The sequence below is a fragment of the Hordeum vulgare genome, chromosome 4H (assembly GCF_904849725.1).
Source record: "Hordeum vulgare subsp. vulgare chromosome 4H, MorexV3_pseudomolecules_assembly, whole genome shotgun sequence".
Classification (NCBI taxonomy): domain Eukaryota; kingdom Viridiplantae; phylum Streptophyta; class Magnoliopsida; order Poales; family Poaceae; genus Hordeum; species Hordeum vulgare.
Genome location: NC_058521.1, coordinates 585,607,600 through 585,627,951, shown reverse-complemented (window position 1 = coordinate 585,627,951; position 20,352 = coordinate 585,607,600). Strand labels below are relative to the sequence as shown.

Below are 20,352 nucleotides of genomic sequence, written 5' to 3'. Positions count from 1 at the left end.
TTGTTCATGATTTGTTCAAAGATACATTATTAGCAGTGCAACATCTCTACTGATTCAATCAAATAGTTTGGTTCTTACTAATATTTAAGCCAACTTCATTTTTAGCCTGCTCGGTTTTTGGGTGCATGTCTTTAGTAGAACAACAAATTGATTTTAGGTTCTAAAATAAACATTGAAGGCTACTTCTTCATGGCAACTATTTGTAGAAAGCAATCCCGGTGGAGATCCCGACTATCGATGTGAAGCCAGGGTAGAAGAAGGGCATGGAGATCACCTTCATAAAAGGAAGGATCTGATTTTTCCGATGCAGTTATGTGTTTCAAAAATTTACTGGGATGCTATTTTTATATTAACTCTATCGTCTATGAAGTTATATTTACAGATATTTCATTTTTCGCATAAGAAGACACACCTTTTTTTTGTTTTAAAATATTTTCTGGAGTAATTTTTTTTGAATTAAACTGCATGATGTTTCATGTGTGTGAATTGCATTTTAGCTAAAAAAATAGATACCAAGGTGGAGAGGATATGAATGGTTGTGACTTCAAGAGTCGTACGGGGAGCCGACTTGATGAGATTGAGGGGAAGCTTTTTGAGGAAAGGGTCGCCCTTGAAGCCAAGTACCAGAAGTTGTATGAACCATTGTACTCTAAGGTACGCTTACTCCGTGAATGAAAAGATATAACTTCTGTCCATTTCCTTAGGTGCAAATTGTTCCATTGTTTTGCATGGTTTCAGAGGTACAACATTGTAAATGGAGTTGTGGAGGTTGATGACATTGCTCAAGAACCTACGAGTGAAAATGCTGCACAGAGAGGAGATTCAGATGGTATGAAATCAAAGTTTGCACTGCCTCTTAGAGATCACCATTCTGATGTTCCGTTAACCTTTTTTCAGCTAAAGGAATACCAGATTTCTGGCTCACTGCTTTGAAATGAAATTAAGTGCTGAGTGAGGAGGTAATTCATAGCGTGTTGTATTTGTAGGTGTTCTTAGCTCCTCCCTTAATACATTTCTGACTATGTACTTGCTTAATTCTAGATCCAAGAGTGTGATGAGCCTATTTTGAAATATCTAAAGGATATGAAGTGGTCTAGAATTGATGACCCTAAGGGTTTCAAGCTTGAGTTTTTCTTTCATGCAAATCCTTTCCTCAAGAACTCTGTCCAAACAAAAACCTATCATATGGTTGATGAAGATGACCCGATTTTGGAGAAAGCAATCGAGTTAGTATTTATTTACCTATTAGTTGTTGTTTCGTGTATATGATTCTCATGTTCTATTGTAATTGATGATTGTATGTGCATTGGTTATTAGACTAACACATCATGTGTGCTGGAGGACTGAAATTGAGTGGTATCCTGGAAAAAATGTGACACAGAAGATTCTAAAGAAGAAACCCAAGAAAGGTTCAAAGAACACAAAGCCTATTACTAAAACTGAAGAGTGAGAGAGCTTCTTCAACTTTTTCAGCCCCCCACAAGTATCTGAAGATGATGAGGACATTGATGAAGATGCCGTATGTTCAAGATTCTTTGCTTATTTCACAGAGAGCAAACTATGCATTCTTCACAATTCATACTAAACTTTTTCATTCAATCTGTGATGTAGGCTGATAAACTTCAGGGTCAAATGGAGCATGATTATGACATTGGGTAAGTGTTGTTCATGTTCCGGTGCATGTTTTTAATGGGAACAAGAGACCATTGCCCTGCATATAATGCCATGTCTACACATTGAGTTGTGTATTTGGGTTTGGCAGAAGGCCCATATTGCTGATTTTGTGTTGTTGTTGAAATTTAACTTTTAGGTCTACAATAAGGGATAAGATCATCCCTCATGCTATTTCTTGGTTTACCGGCGAGGCTGTGCAAGTTGAGGATTTTGATGATATGGAAGATGGTGATGAGGATGACGATGATGAAGAAGATGACAAGGATGAGGACAAGGACGAAGATGAGGATGAAGACGAGGAAGAGCTAAGCAAGCCAACGAAGAAGGTAAACTTATCTTGCAGCCATAGAAGCACCTATTTCTGCTCTCTGCAACATTACTCTGTTCAACTGGCCTTGCTAATACATTTCTTTTGTATTTGACTGGGCAGGTGGCTAGCAAACTACAAACTCTACACTCATTTGAGAAATTGGTGATTTGCTTTCTATTTGCTGCTTGGGGAAACATGTGTGTCCCCGGTTTTCGGATCTGCCTTTGTACTTGACAGATTATGTGTTTTGTTTAGAGGAATTGCTTTTGTACTTGACATATTAGGAGCTGATGTTAGGTTCCACTGAATCAGTTTTTCGCCCTTGTTTCGTATGTTTTGCAGAGGTTAGAGGAGTAATTAGTCTTCTATGTTTCTCTAACGAGTGTGTGTCTGGATGAATACATATTGATATAGTAGATGAGCAATTACCATCTGGATGTGCACAAAATGTTCTCCGTTTTTTAGCGAGTACATGTGGATGTGCATAAAGTGTTCTTTTTTAATGGGTATATGCGATACATAGAAAATGTATATGGTGGTTTCCATTTTGGATTACCTGGCCAGTACATGGAGCTTATTTAATTTGCCATTATTATAGCTTTATCTGTATTGCTTGACAGACCAGGAGCTGGTGCTATGTTCCACCAGATCGAATTTTTACTCATATTTCTTAGGCTCTGCAGAGGGTAGAGGGGTAATTAGCATTCTTTATTTTTCTAATGAGTGTATGTGAATTCATTCAGAGAGCAGAGGAACAATTACCATTCTCTTTGTGTCTTAGTAAGTATATGCGGATGCACATCAAGTGTTCTCTGTTTTTCAATGGGTCATATGTTGATGCATAGTAAATGTATATGATGATTTCAATTTCGGCTTACATGGGTAGTACATGGAGCTCATTTAGTTTGTCCGAACAGTAATACTTATTCACAGATTTTCTTGCCTCAGAATTTATTAATCCAGTTATGGTATGGTTGCCTATTACTCCAGATGATTTTATATTAGCTACAGAGGACACGTATGTTGTGTTTCCTTTGCCTAGAGAGCACACTAAAATAATGTTTCTATCGATATCATTAATTGAAACATCATGATTCCATTTTTGATCAATCAATGGATCTGACCAATATAGATATATTGTAAGAGATATTATTCACGTGTCATTGGTGCATGCTTTAATTTTCAACCACGGGCCCGGCGCCGAATCTGGCAAACACGGGTGCCACACCTCTAGCGATTAGGTAACTGATTCTACCTATCAATTGCATTTGTCATCTTGATTCATTCCAGTTTTGCGTCGCTCCGCTAACCCTAACAGTGCAATCGTATATGTTCAGGGCCGGCGTGCACGAAGGGACTCCCTCTGACTGGATGTCCAGAACATGGATGAGAAAAGTTCATCCTTAATGATAGAAGTCCGACCAAGAACTGTTAGTGTAATGAAGGATTTTTTGTTATTTTTGTGGTACTGGATTTTATACGAAATGACATGGATGGGCCAAAAATCAAGGGTATGTTATATAGCCCTTGTTCATACTTGGAACTCCAATCTGATGGATTATGCTTGCTATTACTAAAGATAACGATACTATTCTTTATTGTATTACAGACTATCAAGACATTGGTGATTATATTAAACCAACATAGTTAGATTTCTTAGTTATGCTGAAGATCAGAAATCATGTCATGGTTCCTTGCCTCCTTATTTTGCACTGTAATTTTTTTGACAATATGATGTGATCACACATCATTACAAGATTCTTTAATACTACCTTTGTAGAACTCTGGTCCACGAGTATTCAGCCAACTGTGCTTTCAAACCAATAGAGAATGTGAGAGATAATATGTTGCTCGATACTGGTGAGGATAGTGCACTATTTTGCTTGATATTGAAGCATCAGATCTTGTTCTATGCAACTAAGACTATTTCTTTCCCCTAAAGCCATGAAACTTCAACGAATACATATGTGCTAGACTTTGATGAGAAGTTAATCCGTATATGGTAATTCTACCTTATAGGAATAACTACATTATTCCTAGACAAATGGAAGTCATATACTCCCTTTGTTCTTCAAAAATTATCTTGCTGGAAATAGTTTGGTGGTTTCCAATGCAGACTAAATTTTGAGTTGATGTTGCTTTCTGCAATTATCTTAATCTCAACCATAAGATTGAGAGAGATCAGTAGACATTAGATCTTTGAGTAAAAAATTGTAAATTAGAACCTTTGGTGAATTGCAGAAAGCAAGATTTCATCGTTTGAGATTGTAAATGACCTAGACTTGACGGCAACATAATTATTTTACGCCGACCTATTGAACCATGGAACAACATTCCTGAGCTTCAATATTTTGGTATAATAACAATCACATCCGATCTCCGAGTTGCCAGTTTCATCACCAGTACTGCCATTTTAAACAATCTAGGACCTAGACTCGACGATCACATAGTTATTTAGATTGGTGTACTGAGCCATTTTTTAGCAGGCGCCAATTATATGCCAATCTTTATATAGTTGGAAGCCGAAAACTTTAGTGACAAAAAGCGTTGTCACTAGCAGTTATTTGTCCAATGAATGTGTGCATATCATTCACTTGTCTTGATGTGTGCATATAATAAAGTTAGCGTGGGACATTTTGTTCAAAATAAGGCATGCTTGGTTTTTGGAGCTGCATCCATCACCTAACGAAAAGAAGTCATATATCCACCTCACGGGTGTTTGTTTTGCACAATCTTATACATTAGGACTTTGTACTCATTCAGAAACAACACCCGAGCAATATATTCTTGCTACTTTTCCTCATTTCATAACCGTAGTTTCGGTCACAAATGTTCAAAATATATGCTTGTTCAGAGGTGATGAATCAGATAGAAAAATCTGAAAGTAAGTGATTATTTGTTCATGTGTTGATCAAGTGATCATGTTTGGACTTGAATGATAAATATGGATGGAGCTATTTTTATTATTAAAGATTGTTTTTCAGTTGGAATTATTGTTGTAAATAATATATTTATGTGTGTGCAGTTTGTGATTCTATATTCATGATATTTAGATAGATCTGATTTGTTCCTTTATAGCATAAATGGACTTGAATTATATTGTAATTCATGAATATGCAGAATGTACTTCAATTTGTTGAGATTTCAAATGAGGTTGCAGGAATCAGAATGGAATTCTCATGTGGCTGACATAGCTTTTATGTTTTATTTTTAGATGAAATTTCTATATTTACTCACCTCAAGATATATTTGATTTCATTTGTGTGTGTTGAGACAAGGAGCAAGCAAACTGTTGATTTTGCGAAGAACAATTGTCATTGAATTGTTGATTTCGATAAAAAAACAACATGTAGCCTGGAAACAAGAAAGATATTCTATTCGCTAAATGATGCAGGAAAAGATGATTCAGCCTGCAGATTAATGTCAAAGAGAACAGACTGGAGGTGGTGTTTCGGGCAACATTGACGATGGTCTTAGCAGCTAAATAGTGGCGAACATCAGCTGTCGTAATATTGTAAAAATATATTATGATTAATTCCACCTTGAATATATGATTTAGGAAAGTCGTGTTCAGTACATATCTCGTCAAGATTTAAATTCATACAGTATGTGAAATGTTTGCTAAATCCTTGCTTGTGCAAGACTACATATCACTATATGTAAATTTAAAATGTAAGCTTCACATATTTAAATATTGTTTATTCATTAAATTTCAACAAAACGTGTGTTACACGTGCAAGCTTACTAGTGTATTAAGAAATGAGTTTGTGCGTACAAATATCTTACGTATTTATACATACCTAGTCACATACTAATTCACATACCCAGTCACGTACTAATTCATATACTTATAAAAACGTATACCTGGTCACGTACTAACTCTTTTATATAGGTAATCAATCTTGCGTATATGAAAATTATACTATTTGTGTGTATATGTTTAATATCATTTACAGGTATGTCTCAAAGTAATTTACGTATATTAAAATTTTGTGTATCATTTGTTTGGGTTATGTACCGTTCAAATTATAATAGTTTGTGTATATCTCTAAACCATGCATGTATTTAAAAAGGTATGCGAGCAGGATATCTTAGGTTCATGTACGTATGAAAAAAAAAAGTGTGGGTATTGAACTACAAAAAACATTTATTTATGTAGGAAAAAAAATCATGTGTAGGTATTAGCATGCATCATATCTTCCAAAATATAAAGGTAATTAGGATCACATCTTATATTATTCGGTCACCTTATTTTGTATAGAAATAGTAGTTGTGAAAAAGTGTGACCCGGCCTTAACTTTTTTAATACTAAATACCTTGAAAAATTAAACTTCAGAAAATGCATAATATACGTTGTAGTTACACATACAAACATTTGCTACAATGTTTCATACTCTTTTATTTGGAAGGAACATTTGCGAGTATTATTTTGTCATATGATACCTTACCAAATCAGAGCGTATATACATACCCTTTTATTTGGAAGGAGTCATTACTTGGAAATCAGTAATATATTTTTTGGAACGCTATAATTGTCTATTAAAGGTCAGAGTGCATGCAAACAAAATTTGGAAAGTCACATTTCGTGAATTGTACATCATGTATCATGAATATCACTTGCCATAACACGCACCTAGGTGCCCCAAACATATAAGATAAAGATTTTTGGAGACCATTTTCGTAATTCTGGATGAGGAATAGTTATCTCACTTGAAAACGTAAGGAAAGAACACATTTGAGGTAATATTACACTATGAAAATGAGCTTGGTCTAGCACCGTACAAAAAAAAGTAAAGTAATTTTACAACATGCATGCTATAAAATTACGTTGTGCACGGAATAAAAATGTGGCGTATCAATATCTCACTAGAAGATGTTGTCATAATTTTACAAATAGAAGTGAGGTAATTTTACAACAGGAATCAAGGTAATTTTACAACATGTATGCTATTATGTGTATGTGTCTCCACTGACGGACCTAGAGAGTATTTTGAGTGGGGGCAAACTATTTGAGTGGGGGCATGTTTTTTAAAAAATCAACGAATTTAAGCATATTTTTCAAAAACCACAAGCTAATATTGCTGCAGTTTCAAAATTTGAGTGGGGGACCACAACATAGGTCTCGGTCGAATGGCCAAGGTAAAGATGAAGATTTTTGGAGACCATTTTTATATATGAACATCAAAAAGACCCATTATGACCATGAAACTCCGGACCGGGCCGACATCAGCCCATTCGTGTTGATCCCGAACCAAACGGACCGCTCGCGAATATCCATCATCATCCGTGTCGTGATCGATCGATCCACTCGACGGAACGGACGGTCATCCTGCCGCGTCAGACCCGTCAGTCCTCGCCGCCAAGCCCCACTCCCGTGCAAAACCCCACCCCACCCCCCTACCTACCTACCTACCCACTCCCTTCCCTCTCGCCGCCGCAGCCCGACGCTTCGCCGCAGCCAGAGGCCATCCTCCACCCCCCGCTCCCCACTCCGGCCCAGAGCGCAGACCTCTAACCCGTGAGCGACACCGGAATGTCGGCGATGATGGGGGCGCGGCTCGACCTGGCGCCCTTCCTCCTCTCCCCGTCGCCCTCGCCGCCCTCCTCCGCCCTCCGCCTCCGCCCCTCCACGCCCTCTTCGGCAGCGGCGAGGACCCGCTCGGTCGCCCCGAGGGCCGCCGCGGCGGCGACCGCCGTCTCCGCCAAGCCCGCGGCGGCCGCGCCGCTGTCCGCCGACCGCTCCGTCGTCCGCCTCGGCCTCCCCAGCAAGGGCCGCATGGCCGAGCTAACCCTAAGCCTCCTCAAGGTCCCGCCCGCCCCCGTGCCGAGCCTCGCCTCCATTTCCGCCACTGGATTTTTTTCTCTTGGTTTTTCCTGATTTTGTTTGCTGTGGTGGTGTTTGGCGCAGAGTTGCCAGTTGTCGGTGAGGCAGCTCAACCCGCGGCAGTACACCGCCGACATCCCGCAGGTGAGTTCTCATCTCCGTCCCCTCGCCGCATTACCCTGCACGGCATCTAGGGCAGGAGAAGTGGCTGTTTGCTGTAAGCAGGGACTGAAACTGTACGCCTTCAGGTCCTGGTTGGTTCATTGATACTTGATAGGACGGCAGAGGTTATAAACACCGTTGTTCGACAGTTTCTTGGCTTGGTTTAACGTATCGTTGCTCATATGCAGCGTCTGTTTCATGCTTAAACACGGTACCCCGGCATGTCATGGATTTGTTCCATGTACAACTGACATTAGCACGGGGATTAATACCACAATACAAACATTCTCTATTTGGGCATATCAATGTGGCGGCCTTGTAATTTTCTGATTATTATATAATTGTTAGAGGAGCATCGGTTTATTGCATCAGCCAAGATGTGATACATCAGGAGACTTATTCCATGTCTTATTTTATTTTTTCCAACAGTTTTGTCAAGATGAGATGTATTTATTATTGTCCATAATATTGCAGGATAATATATGTGTGCTGTCTTTGACATAAATAATAAATTGGAAGATGTTCAGAGATTTAGACCAACTGGAACATTAGCAATCTAGAATATTTATTAGGTTCAGCTGTGGTTGGTGTTTGCGGTGTTGTTTTGTTTTGTGCTGCAGTTTCACTGTATAGGGGAAAAAAAATCCTTAGCGGTTCATGTAAAACTTACCCTTCCGATTAACTATTTTGCATCAGCATTCAGCAAAGCTCTGCAAAGAGAATTTATTCAACCAGTTATTCATATAGTAAACAACATTGAATTTGTGAATCTAATTTTGTTGGGTAATGGGTACTCGTCAGTTCTTCATAGAGTCAGGTTTGAAGTTTGTTCAAAACAATATCTAACCCGTAAATCTATTTTGTTGGGTAATTGGTATTTGTCCGTTATTCATAGAGTTAGGTTTGGAGCTTGTTCAAAACAACTAATTTGTTGGGTAACGCGTATTTGGTTGCACCATTTCCATGTAGATAATACTGATAAAATCAAGGAAGCAGAGTAAGAATGTGGAGCCTGCATCTTCATGTCTGTTGAGTACCTGAAAATTTCAGTGTTAGATATTAAACATTTTGTTTTGTCTGACCTATTTCCGTTTATGAATTACAATATACCTTCCAGCGACTCCCTGCTAATCCTGTTCTTTCGCATGGCGGGCGGCAAAAATCTATAAGTTGTATGCATACACTTTCACGCCTAGAAACAGTGTTACATTCATTGTGCCTGTAAAATCTGCCTATATCTAATCAATCTACAGGAATATTTGTGGTGGTTTGAAGTATGAAGCAGAGGGAATAATAGATAGATGATTACGGTAAAATTCTAATACATTTTTGTATATAGGTTCCAAATTTGGAGGTTTGGTTTCAGAGGCCCACGGATATTGTTCGTAAACTATGTTCAGGGGATCTTGATCTTGGTATTGTGGGTTATGACATAATCAGTGAATATGCACAGGTAATTTTTTGAGGAATAATGTTAAATCTTTTGGCCCAGTGTATGCCTATCTTTAGTTTTAGAAGTTTCTGCTGGATTAATTTCTATTAATTGGTTGTTTTCAGTTCCTTTGTTCTATGCTGATACGTATTTAAGATTTTCTTTGACAGGGCAATGATGATCTTGTTATTATTCATGATGCTCTCGATTTCGGACATTGTCGCTTGTCCCTTGCGGTATGGTATATCCAAGTACATTTACTACTAACAGCCTCACTGTATCTTGATTGAGGCTCATATCTGAATAAGTCTTATTTGTTCTATGATCAGGTGCCGAAGGAAGGTATTTTTGATAGCATCGATACTCTAGAGGATTTGTTAAATATGCCTCAGTGGACTGAAGAAAGACCAATGCGGGTCGTTACAGGATTTGGTTATGTATGGTCATGAATAAACTTTAATTTGTTTGTTAGTCTGCCCCCCTCATGGACACTGCTTTGCTGATCATTGATTTGTGGATTTTGCTGCAGGTAGGTGCAAAGTTTTTGAAAGAAAAGGGTTTCAAGCATGTTTCATTTTTAGCTGGCGATGGTGCTCTCGAGTCATATCCTGCTGTGAGATTGTTATCTTTTATTGAATTCCTTTTTTAATTAAATTCCCTTCTGTTTCTTTGTGATTGCGTCTCCTCCCTTTGCATTTGATTTCATATATTTATTTCAAATTTGGATGGCTAAACTTTGTGGGTTGTCCATTTCAGTTCCACCACCACTCCTTAGATCTTAAGAGAACTCAAAGGCTAATATTTAAAACATAGTTGTTCACTTGTTTCTCCACTAATTATGCTCTTGCATTGTATCATTCTTAAGGCTGTATTTTTTCCTTTCTTATTCCTTTGTCAATTATGTTAGCAATACTGCATGAAGCTGTATACTGTATATGTTTGTATGTGAATTATGGTAGATCCAAGCCTTAATTCTATACGCGGGCAATGAAAAAATGTAGTCATCTTTGCCATTGTGTTGTATATTGGCATACTTGTCTCTGTTAAGGAGTATTAGCAGTATTAGTCTAAGATTCTGTATTAGGTTATTTATCTTTCCTTGTAGGCTCGTACCCTTCCTTGTACCCACAAGCCTAGGTTTAGGTCTCTGGACGCCGCAACTCGTCCCCCCGGTCAGATTTTTTCTGTTCTCTCCTAAAATTGATCTTTTTTCGTCTCCCATCATCACGTCTCTTGAAGTCGACTCGCTTGATTTGTAATTTCTGAATTGGGACGCAATGTATCTTCAGTCTATTAAGGGTAATATGCTATACTTATTCATTTTTTCTCCTGAAGATGGGTATGGCTGACGCTATTGTGGATCTTGTGAGTAGTGGAACGACTTTGCGTGAGAATAATTTGAAGGAAATTGAAGGTGGAGTAATTTTGGAAAGCCAGGTAAGCTCTACAACATAGGCACTGGATCGCAAAGGACAAATAATTCCAAGTGATCTTCCATTTTTTTAAGTAAAAACTTGCGCTCATTTTGCTATGTGCCCAACACTTGTAGGCAACACTTGTAGCAAGCAAGAAATCTCTGAACAGACGTGAAGGTGTGTTAGAGATTTCACATGAGATGCTTGAAAGATTAGAGGCTCACCTCACAGCGTCTGGCAAGATAATGGTAAATCTTTACGTCTTTTATGTCACATTATTACACCGGCTTGATTTCTTAACTTAGTACATCTTCCATTATCATATAAGGTAACAGCAAATATGAGGGGCAATAGTGCAGAAGAAGTGGCTGAGAGAGTTCTCAGCCAAACATCATTATGTGGATTACAGGTATCATTATAAGCACTTAAGTAGCAAAAATCGTTATTTTTTTGGAAAACTAGCCATGAATCCCACACGTTGGTGAGGGTAGATGGTAGAGTTTTAGCTTTTTATTTAAAATAGAGTTCTATTCTTTATGCTCATACAGTCAGATCCATAACCTAGACGTTTGATCAAGGCATTTCTATCCCTTTGAAGTGAAAGTGGATGTGAAACATTTATCATTTCTCTTGGGTTTCGTAATATCTCATTATAATGTGTTAACATTGTGACATCTGTAGCATCCGTGGACTGAGCGAAATTCCAGTTGTTGTCTTGTAGCCTTTTAGGTTCCTTCAGATTAAACTAATAGCATTTCATTGCTAATTTACTAATAGGTTTTCTCTTGATTGCTAATCCACACTGTAGTATTTTTAAATACGGAGATGCAATCTTATCTTTTGAACTAATACTTGTGATTTCATTTGCTCCATCTTGATGTGAACAGGGCCCAACTATAAGTCCAGTGTATTGCACGCTTGATGGAAATGTTGCCGTGGACTACTATGCTATTAATGTAGTAGTTCCCCAAAAGTCGCTTTACAAGTCCATTCAACAACTGAGATCTGTAAGTTGTCTGCCTCATGCTTTTCTACGGAAACATTTACTTCTTATCAGTTTCCTGTTGGCAGCAATTTATTCTCAGGACAATAATTTACTGCTGTGTTTGAGGCAGACAGTTATTCTTAACTAAGTAAACTATCAAAGTAATCCTGTATACTTGCGTAGTTGATCGCCACTACTTCTATTTATCTCAACATGCACACATGTCACGTCATCACTCCCTCTATTTCTTTCAACATGCAACCCCACTACTATTTTTCTCGGCATGCATGGGAAAAATGCTACTTATACTGTCTCTCTCAACATGCACACTTCCCACTTCATCGACCCCACTATTTTCATTTCTCTCAACATGCATGAGAAATATTACTTATATTCTCCAAGTACTCCCTCTGTAAACAAATATAAGACGATATTTGTTCTAATATAAGTAAACTCTAGTGACCTAAATCGTCTTATATTTGTTTACAGAGGGAGTATTTTATAACTATGTAATAATAACAACAATACAATAAATCATATGTATTTTTAGTCTTCATTCTCATATTCAAATTTCAGACACTCAAATCTCATAATTTTTTTTGCAACCAATTCGCACAACAACATGTGCGGTAGCATCTAGTTTAAAACACAGGTTTGCCATCCTGTATCGAGTGTAAGTATTCAAATTTTAGAGTAACAGTTAAAATGGAGATGTGTAGCACCAAGGTTTCAAATCCTAGCGGTAACCAGAAATCCTGGTGGGTGCTGGGAGAATAAATCCTTTATCGGTAAATTTAAAAATTCTGAATTCAACCAGTGAACTGCACCTGAAGCACGTCTGGTCAGAGCAGAGGACACCGGTGAGAGAGTCAGAGAAAATCAGGTTTTCTCCTTCCACTTCCAGCATAGCAGAGCATGTCGCGCCCTTCCAGCAGTTCTCCCCCATTCGCTTCTCTACTTCCCGTCGATTGCCAGCTCTTCCGACTCCTCCCAACCACCAAGAGCAGCAAGATGCCACCGGGGAAACACGGAGATGGCAGGCTTCTTCAACCGTGAGGTGGTCATCAAACCACCAACTATGTAATGGCGTACTGCTCCAGCCAGCAGCTGTCCTACCGGTGTAGGGCCGAACGTAAGAACCTAAAGTTTACCCTTTTATACCCTACTAAAAGAGGCGCGGAGCAAACCTCTAACCTGACAATCACCTACAGGTTCAGAGGTCCAACACCAGGGGCGGACCGAACCGGACCACTTCAGTCTTGATCTAATGGACAGTTTGATTTGAGAAATTAGAATAAATATTGTTTGGACCGCTTCCTAACTGGTTGCGGGCCAGAAGTCTAGAACTACACCATACCTGCAGATTGTTCCGACGGCCTGCGGCTTGTCTGGCTGCAGCAACGGGGGGAAGACTTGGAGACCTCCGGGAGAGAGGAGAGGCGGATAGTAGAGGAATAAGCAGGGGGATCTGGTCGGAGTTCTTACTCCGGCGAGCTTGTCCCGGCGGCCGGCTGGCTACCCTGCATCTTGCGGCGGCAGCGGTGGCTGTGTGGCCGTGTGATGCGGTAGTGCATGGTTGTCGTGGGGTTCGACCCTAGGGTCAAAAGGATCTGTCCTGGCTGCCCCCTAAAGGTTTTCCGGGCCGCTAGGTTACCCTATAATGGTAACAAAAGGCAGGTTTGGTCCACCTGAATCTTGACCATTAGATACTCGATGGTGCAGGCTATGGTTGATGGTCCACAGTTTGCGAAACATGATTTGAAACCTTCTCACAATAGAACAACTTTCTTTAGAGCTCATAATAGAACTTGTTACTAGAACACATATATGGTATTGGTACGTAATATGCAGTATGATTCTTAATTATGTACTCCCTCCGTTCCTAAATATAAGTCGTTCTAGAGATTCCAGTGTAGACTACATACAGAGCAAAATGAGTGAATGTACACCCTAAAACATGTCTATATACATCCGTATGTAGTCCATATTGAAATCTCTAAAAAGGCTTATATTTAGAAATGGAGGTAGTAATAATAATATATCTAATGCTTGTATGTATTCCATGAACTTGGAACTGCAGATTGGTGGTAGCGGAGTCTTGGTGTCGAAACTGACCTACATATTTGACGAGGAGACTCCTAGGTGGCGCAAACTTTTGTCGGAGCTGGGAATGTGAGATTTGCTGCAAGGTTGGCCATGCTCTCTTCTAGAATGGACCGTCTCTGTGAGCACCTGAATTTATGCTCGCTGTAGTGTGTACATCATATAATAGAAGCGTTCCGAGTTCGAAAAAGACGTATGCAAAGTGAACTCCCATGTGGACTGCCTGAGGAGATTTCGATATCTACCGCCGGATATTGTGCTCAGCTAATGTATTCCCTGACAGGCAGACGGTTGGTTTATCCCTTTTATGCGCCACCAGTTGATAGAGTTGGGGGTCCGGGATGTTGGGTGTCTGTTGTTTGTGTGTGCCGGATCTTGCACCTTTTGTTGGTGCGGCCCTGAATAATTGGGGCTACCTGATATGATAATAATAATGAATCCCATTGTGGTCTGGTCTCCGTGGCGTGGCGAGCCTATTCGATTCCCATCTGAAATGCTCACGTCCCCTGATGTTGTCATTCAGAATTGCTTGTCCCATCCATGTTTATCTGTCTCATTTTTTGTGCGTGTCATTATCTCTTCCATGTCATCTTTGAGGAACGGTTCGTCATGATCCTGTTGGAGAATAGTTCTGTTATCTCATCCACGTCTAATCGTAATCTCCTGAAAAATATTCCAAGCCACATCTGGGATTTCTAAAGCCAGTGCGTCCTCATATTTTCTGTCACTTTACTGCTCACTTTGAACTTGAAAATAAAACCATTGTAGATCAGGATTCTTCTATGCAAACATTGACCTCCCCAACTACAATTATTATCATACAGGGGAGTATGAAAGGTTTTTTTAAAACGCAATATATCTGTCACTTTCATTAAAGTAAGAAGTTTAACATTTTTTTGGGAGCCTCTATTTGTGAGGTGCCTGAAAAAAGGTTCATCAGCCACTTATGTGGACCGTCTCATCTTCATCCAACCGCCCAAAATAGATCTAGTTCTGTTCATCTTCTTCCTTCCCCTCCCTTCTTCCTCCCGCACCCCCTCCATCTTATCTCGTCCCAACAGCTGGCCTCCACCATTCGTGGCCGTTGGCTCTACCGCGCACCACCTCGCTGCCCCACCTCGCTGCCCCACCCTCCTCTCAACCTCCCCTCACCGCCTTTGCCGTCCGTCGCCCAAACAATCCCTCTAAGCCCGACGACCCCGCTGCATCCCGCACCCTTTAAGATAGATAGTGTGGTTGCTGCTTTTCAGCGAACCTGCACCCTCACATCCCTAAGATACATAGTGAGGTTGCTTCTTCTTTGGCGAGGTTTGCCCTTCGACCCCGCTCGCTTGAGAAGAAGGAAAAAGAGATTGGCGCCAACAAAAAAAAAAATCCAGGAACATGATGATTAGCAAAGCCAAGCAATTTTAGAAGCCCGAAGGTCAAAACAACTCCCCGACATAAAATTACACAAGTGTTTTGCCCTGGCCAACACATGACCTAATCGCATGCCTTCGCCCCCATGATCGGCCGGTGCAGTTGCATGTTGCCTCAGCATTCCCTCCCCCGTGTTGTGTTGGCTGTTGGCCCCGACCATCTCTCTAAGGCACCCCTGTGTCGTGTTGGCCGTCGGCCCCGTCCATCTCTCTAAGTCACCCCCGCGGATGAACAGCTCCGGTAATCCCCCTCCCCACCCCAGCTCTGAACTTGCTCCCGCCGTCCCCATCTTCGGCCTTGCACTTCATACAGAAAGTGACATGCATTTTTTCTTTGAAGTATACGATGTTTAGCAAACCCGTCTATGTAAACTCTGCCATTCCTTCCCTCTCCCTCTCTCTAAAAAAACCCCTTTGCCATTCCTTTAAGATTCTGGAGAAGAGACCATAAAACCACAAAACTATTGCATTGGCTGAGGGGCGACCCAAAAGCCAAAAGACGTGCACATTTACACATGACAAGCAACGGTGTGCTATAGTCTATAGTACCAAATTCGCAAAAAAAGAAGAAGAAGAAAGGTGTAGTATAGCACACTCCACACACAATCTCTTATAGATTTTTGTTGTGCAATTTTGTACACCATCACGTATGGAACCTCACTCACACTCTCACTCACACCTTGATGGTACAGTACATAGCATAGACACATCCCACACAAGTTAGAAAGAAACTCTGAACCAAACACTGAGCTCTCGGTGCACGTACATTTTTACACCGGCAGCTTAATTATTCACTTTCGTGAAGCACGGGGTCACGGGCTACGAACGGAACTACTACTGCAGCATGCACGGTGGGGGTGGAGTCGATCGGCCAGCCTCACCTCACGCGTCGCCCCTCGGGCGCACCCGGACCTGGAGCGGCGCCGCCATCTCGCACGACAGGCGGAGCACCTCCGACAGGTCGACGCCGGCCGCCGCCGGCGCCCACTCGAACTCCTGCAGCAGAGCGGCCATCCACGCGGTCACGGTGGTCATGGCCAGGGACTTGCCCGGGCAGCTCCTCCGGCCGGACCCGAACGGCACGAGCCGGCCGTCGGCGCCGAGCACGGACACGTCCGGGGCCTCGCCGCCGGCCAGGAACCGCTCCGGCCGGAACTCCAGCGGCGCGTCCCACACCTCCGGGTCCCGGCTCATGGCCCACTGGTTCACCATGGCCGTGGTGCCGGCCGGGACGAGGTGGCCGTCCACGTACGTGTCGGTGATCGCCCTGTGGCGCCACGACAGCAGCGGCCCCGGCGGGTGCACCCGGAGGGCCTCCTTGATGAGCGCCTGCAGGTACGGCAGCGCCGGCAGCGACGACTCGCCGACCGGGCTGCTCCGGCCGACCACCTCGTCGAGCTCACGGTGCACCTTGGCCTGCACGTCGCGGTGGAGCACGAGGCGCGCCATGGTCCACTCCATCAGCACCGCCATGGCGTCCGTTCCTCTGAAGATCATCTCCTGGAACAAAACAGCCACCATTTTCTTGTGTTTACTACTAGTGCTCTATCGTCCATTAGGCGGTAACTGTCTAACTGACTAGTACTAGTCATCCATTAAAATGATTCGAAACTAAACAAAGAGGAAAAAGCTGGTGGAATTTTGCATGGACGGTAGCTAGCTTTTTGTAAGTGCACGTTCATTGGCCGCTTTGTCAAGATTTTATTATCACAACAAAAGTAGTAGGAGTGATCTGCATACGTAATACTAGCTATAGGATGGAAATGGAACCGATGCCATGCTACTAATTTATGTGTGTTAATTTGGTGAAAAAGTTGTATTTGTTGCTCTTGATAATGGTGCACGGTGCACCCACATATGCTACGTACGTACGTACGTACCCATAGCACGGCGGCGATGTCGGCGTCGGTGAGCCCCTCGCTGTCCTGCAGGGAGAGTAATATGTCGACGAAGTCGCGCGCCTCTCCTCCGTCGGCGGCGGCCTTCGCCTTGGCGCGGTGCTCCCGGATGATGCCGTGCACGAAGCGGTTCACCCGCGGCATGAGCTCGGCGCACCGGGCCCCGATGCCCTGTGGGTCGACGGCGGCGAGCCCCGGGAAGTAGTCGCACCAGTTCTCCTTCCCGAGGAGCTCGTACCCTTCGTGCACCATCCCCAGCAGCTCCTCCACCTCGCCGGACGACGAGGGCGCCGCCACGTCGTACTCCTTGCCGAACACGAACCGCATGATGTAGTAGAGCGAGGCGCGGCGGAGGACGCCGCGGAGCTCCACGACGCCCGCCCCGGCGCCGCGCAGCGCCGCGACCACGTCGCCGGCGACGCGCGCGCGGTAGGGAGCGAAGGCGTCGACCTGCCTCGGGCCGAACAGGTGGCCCGACGCGACGCGGCGGAGCGCGCGCCAGTAGGGCCCGTGCTCGGCGAAGCCGATGGAGCGGTGGAACATGAGGCCGTACGCGGCGTGGTTGAGCGGGCGCGCGGCGAAGGCCGGGTTGTCGAGGATCTCCTTGGCGACGTCCGGGTGGGACGCGACGACGGCGCGGACGGGCCCGAGCGACAGCGCCATGAGCCGCTTGGCCCCGGGCCGGCGCGCGGCCTCGGCGGCCAGCGAGCGGTGCGCCAGCCCGGACATGAGCCCCAGGCTGCCGACGAGGGGGAGCCCTTTCGGGCCCGGGATGGCGCGCAGGCCCGCGCCCTGGCCCCGCCCCCGCCAGTACCGGCCCCATGCAGGGCCGCCCGGGTGCGCCCAGTAGAGCAGCGCGGCGGCCGCCCACGCGAGGAACGCGAGGACGGCGAGGTAGGCGAAGCTGGTGGCTAGGGCGGCGAGTGTGGTGGCGGTGGTGCCGTCGTGCTGGCCGCCGGAGATGGCCGGGAGCAGGGTGAGGGGGAGCACCCACCAGCTCTGGACTGAGCTCTCCATTTTCGGGCTTTGTGCTGCTGTGTGCTGTGAGGGAAGGCGCTGCACGGAGGGCGGTATTTATAGGAGCTCGCCGGAGCGAAGATTCAGTGGCGCGCGCGGTCCTTGCAAGCAAAGATGGTCCAATCATTGGCACATAAAATACTTGAGAAATGCCCTAGTGGATTGGCATTGCCCCCCCCCCCCCCCCTCCCTTCCCCCTTGTTTGGTAACTCGGTTTGGAGTGTAGGTACCCTGCTTGGAACTCACTCACACATATGATCTACTACTTGCTAGTAGTGCAAGTTAATTCTTTCTTTGCTATCATGTGATATGTGAATGAAGGGGCTTCATCAAAGTTGTATAAAATCGAGATAATTGCAGGCCACTACCACACTTGACACCATGTGACGGATAGATATCAATAGTTATTTTTTTACGTGTCAGTACTATTTCATAGTCTAATTGTTGCAATACGATCTGACAGCCGTATAACTCGCATTTACGCTGTATCTGATGTACCGGGTCCGCATGTCAGTTGGCACGAACCGGTTCGGTCGGTCTTTGTGTCTGGCTCGGACCCAGTCGACCGAGCCAGTCGCCTCCTTCCCCCCTTCTTCTCTCCTCACACTCCGTCGCCGAACCTCGTCGGCCGCCACCACCTCCACCGCGCCATGGTTTATGAGGATGAGAGTAGCGACGACCTGTCGAGCCTGGACATCAGCTCTTCCTTCAACGGCATGATGTACCGGGTAATTTGTAGAGCTAGGGTTAGGTTTAGGGTTTATGTTTCTTCACACTGGGGATTTATCTATGTTTTTTGGTTGTTTTTTTAGATCCCTGCTAGCATCGACGACAAAGACTACATGGGCATCGATAATTCTGCCCTGGATGTTTGCTCGGAGCATGGGCTGCCGCCTGAGCGTCACGTAGCATTCGAAGAATTTGAGACATGCAGGAGGTTTTTAGTGTGTGCTCAGCCGGTAAGATGCAGCTTAGTTAGATTAGCTAATTGTTGATGTAACCAATATAGAATCTTGAAAATGCAGCTTAGCTAATTGTTTTTGGTTGGTTCTTTAGATCCCTGTTAGCTTAGTTAAACAATGTGCCTTGGACATTCCTGTTTTTAGATGCAGGCAAAAATGTGCCTTGGACACTTCTGCTGTAGACCGTCAATGTTTCTGATCCCACCACTCTCATTGTTTATTACAAATGGGCAAGTGCTCTCAGATTGTTTATTACTAAAGATGGAGCTTAGCTAGTAGCCTAGTACTGAAGATTCAGGCTTAGTCATTGTTAAAGTGCTCTCAAATTGTTTAGTACTCCTTGATCATTACTAATGGGCATCAATCATTGTTTAGTTCCAGCTTAGTTACAAGTGCTGGTATTTTTTTATTGATGTACTCCCTCCGGTCCTTTTTAGTTTGCATATAAGTTTTGTCCGAAGTCAAAGCATCTCTACTTTGACCAAACTTATACAAAAAATTATCAACATTCACCATGTCAATCCAATATTGTTAGATTCTTTATGAAATGTAGTTTCATAGCGTATATATTTGGTATTGTAGATATTGATATTTTTTAATATAAATTTGGTCAAACTTTACAAAGTTTGACTTGACCGAAATCTAATATGCGAAGTAAAAAGGACCGGAGGGAGTACTGCTAAAGATGCAGCTTAGTTACAATTGCTGCTATTTTCTTACAAGTAGTGGAAGTAGTGGTCAGTACTTCTGCTATTTTTTTATTTATGTAGGTGTTGACATTTTAACTAAGTGAATCATTACTACTGATAAGTACTAAATGAATAAGTATTAGTTTTTATTTATGTAGGTGGTGACATTTTAATTGGTGTTCTTTATAGAGTAATATAATATCTGTTTTTTGTATTGCAACCACCTCAAAACTGTGGTTTTGTTGGGTGGGTAGACCAAGAGTGGCCTCCCACAATGCAAAATGCATTGTTGAAACTTTGGGAAATGTTGGAAGACAGCAAGAGTGGTAGGAGGGATGATAATTTGGAGAATTCACTGAAAATTCACCACCTAACAGAAGAGAAAAGAAATCTTGATGTAAACTATGACAAACTAGTAGAAGATGTGAATCAACTGCTCAATGCGCAGGAGGAGAGGGTCATG

The 20,352-nt window shown here is 43.1% G+C and overlaps 2 protein-coding genes and 1 pseudogene across 2 annotated transcripts; 2 read left to right on the top strand and 1 right to left on the bottom strand.

Annotated features, from left to right (window-relative positions):
• Positions 1-528: 528 nt before the first annotated feature.
• Positions 529-2,341, top strand: LOC123450833 (annotated as a pseudogene).
• Positions 2,342-7,391: 5,050 nt separating this feature from the next.
• Positions 7,392-14,357, top strand: LOC123449752 (ATP phosphoribosyltransferase, chloroplastic-like). The gene is made up of 11 exons (XM_045127073.1): positions 7,392-7,790; positions 7,893-7,952; positions 9,310-9,423; positions 9,573-9,638; positions 9,732-9,839; positions 9,932-10,015; positions 10,738-10,839; positions 10,952-11,065; positions 11,146-11,226; positions 11,705-11,824; positions 13,883-14,357. The coding sequence occupies exons 1-11, from the start codon at positions 7,518-7,520 to the stop codon at positions 13,976-13,978; spliced, it is 1,218 nt and encodes a 405-aa protein (XP_044983008.1). The 5' UTR covers positions 7,392-7,517; the 3' UTR covers positions 13,979-14,357.
• A 1,548-nt stretch (positions 14,358-15,905) lies between these two features.
• Positions 15,906-18,294, bottom strand: LOC123449751 (cytochrome P450 78A6-like). Its single transcript, XM_045127072.1, has 2 exons — positions 17,204-18,294; positions 15,906-16,823 (listed from the first exon to the last, which is right to left on the bottom strand). The coding sequence occupies exons 1-2, from the start codon at positions 18,236-18,238 to the stop codon at positions 16,206-16,208; spliced, it is 1,653 nt and encodes a 550-aa protein (XP_044983007.1). The 5' UTR covers positions 18,239-18,294; the 3' UTR covers positions 15,906-16,205.
• Between the last annotated feature and the right edge of the window lie 2,058 nt (positions 18,295-20,352).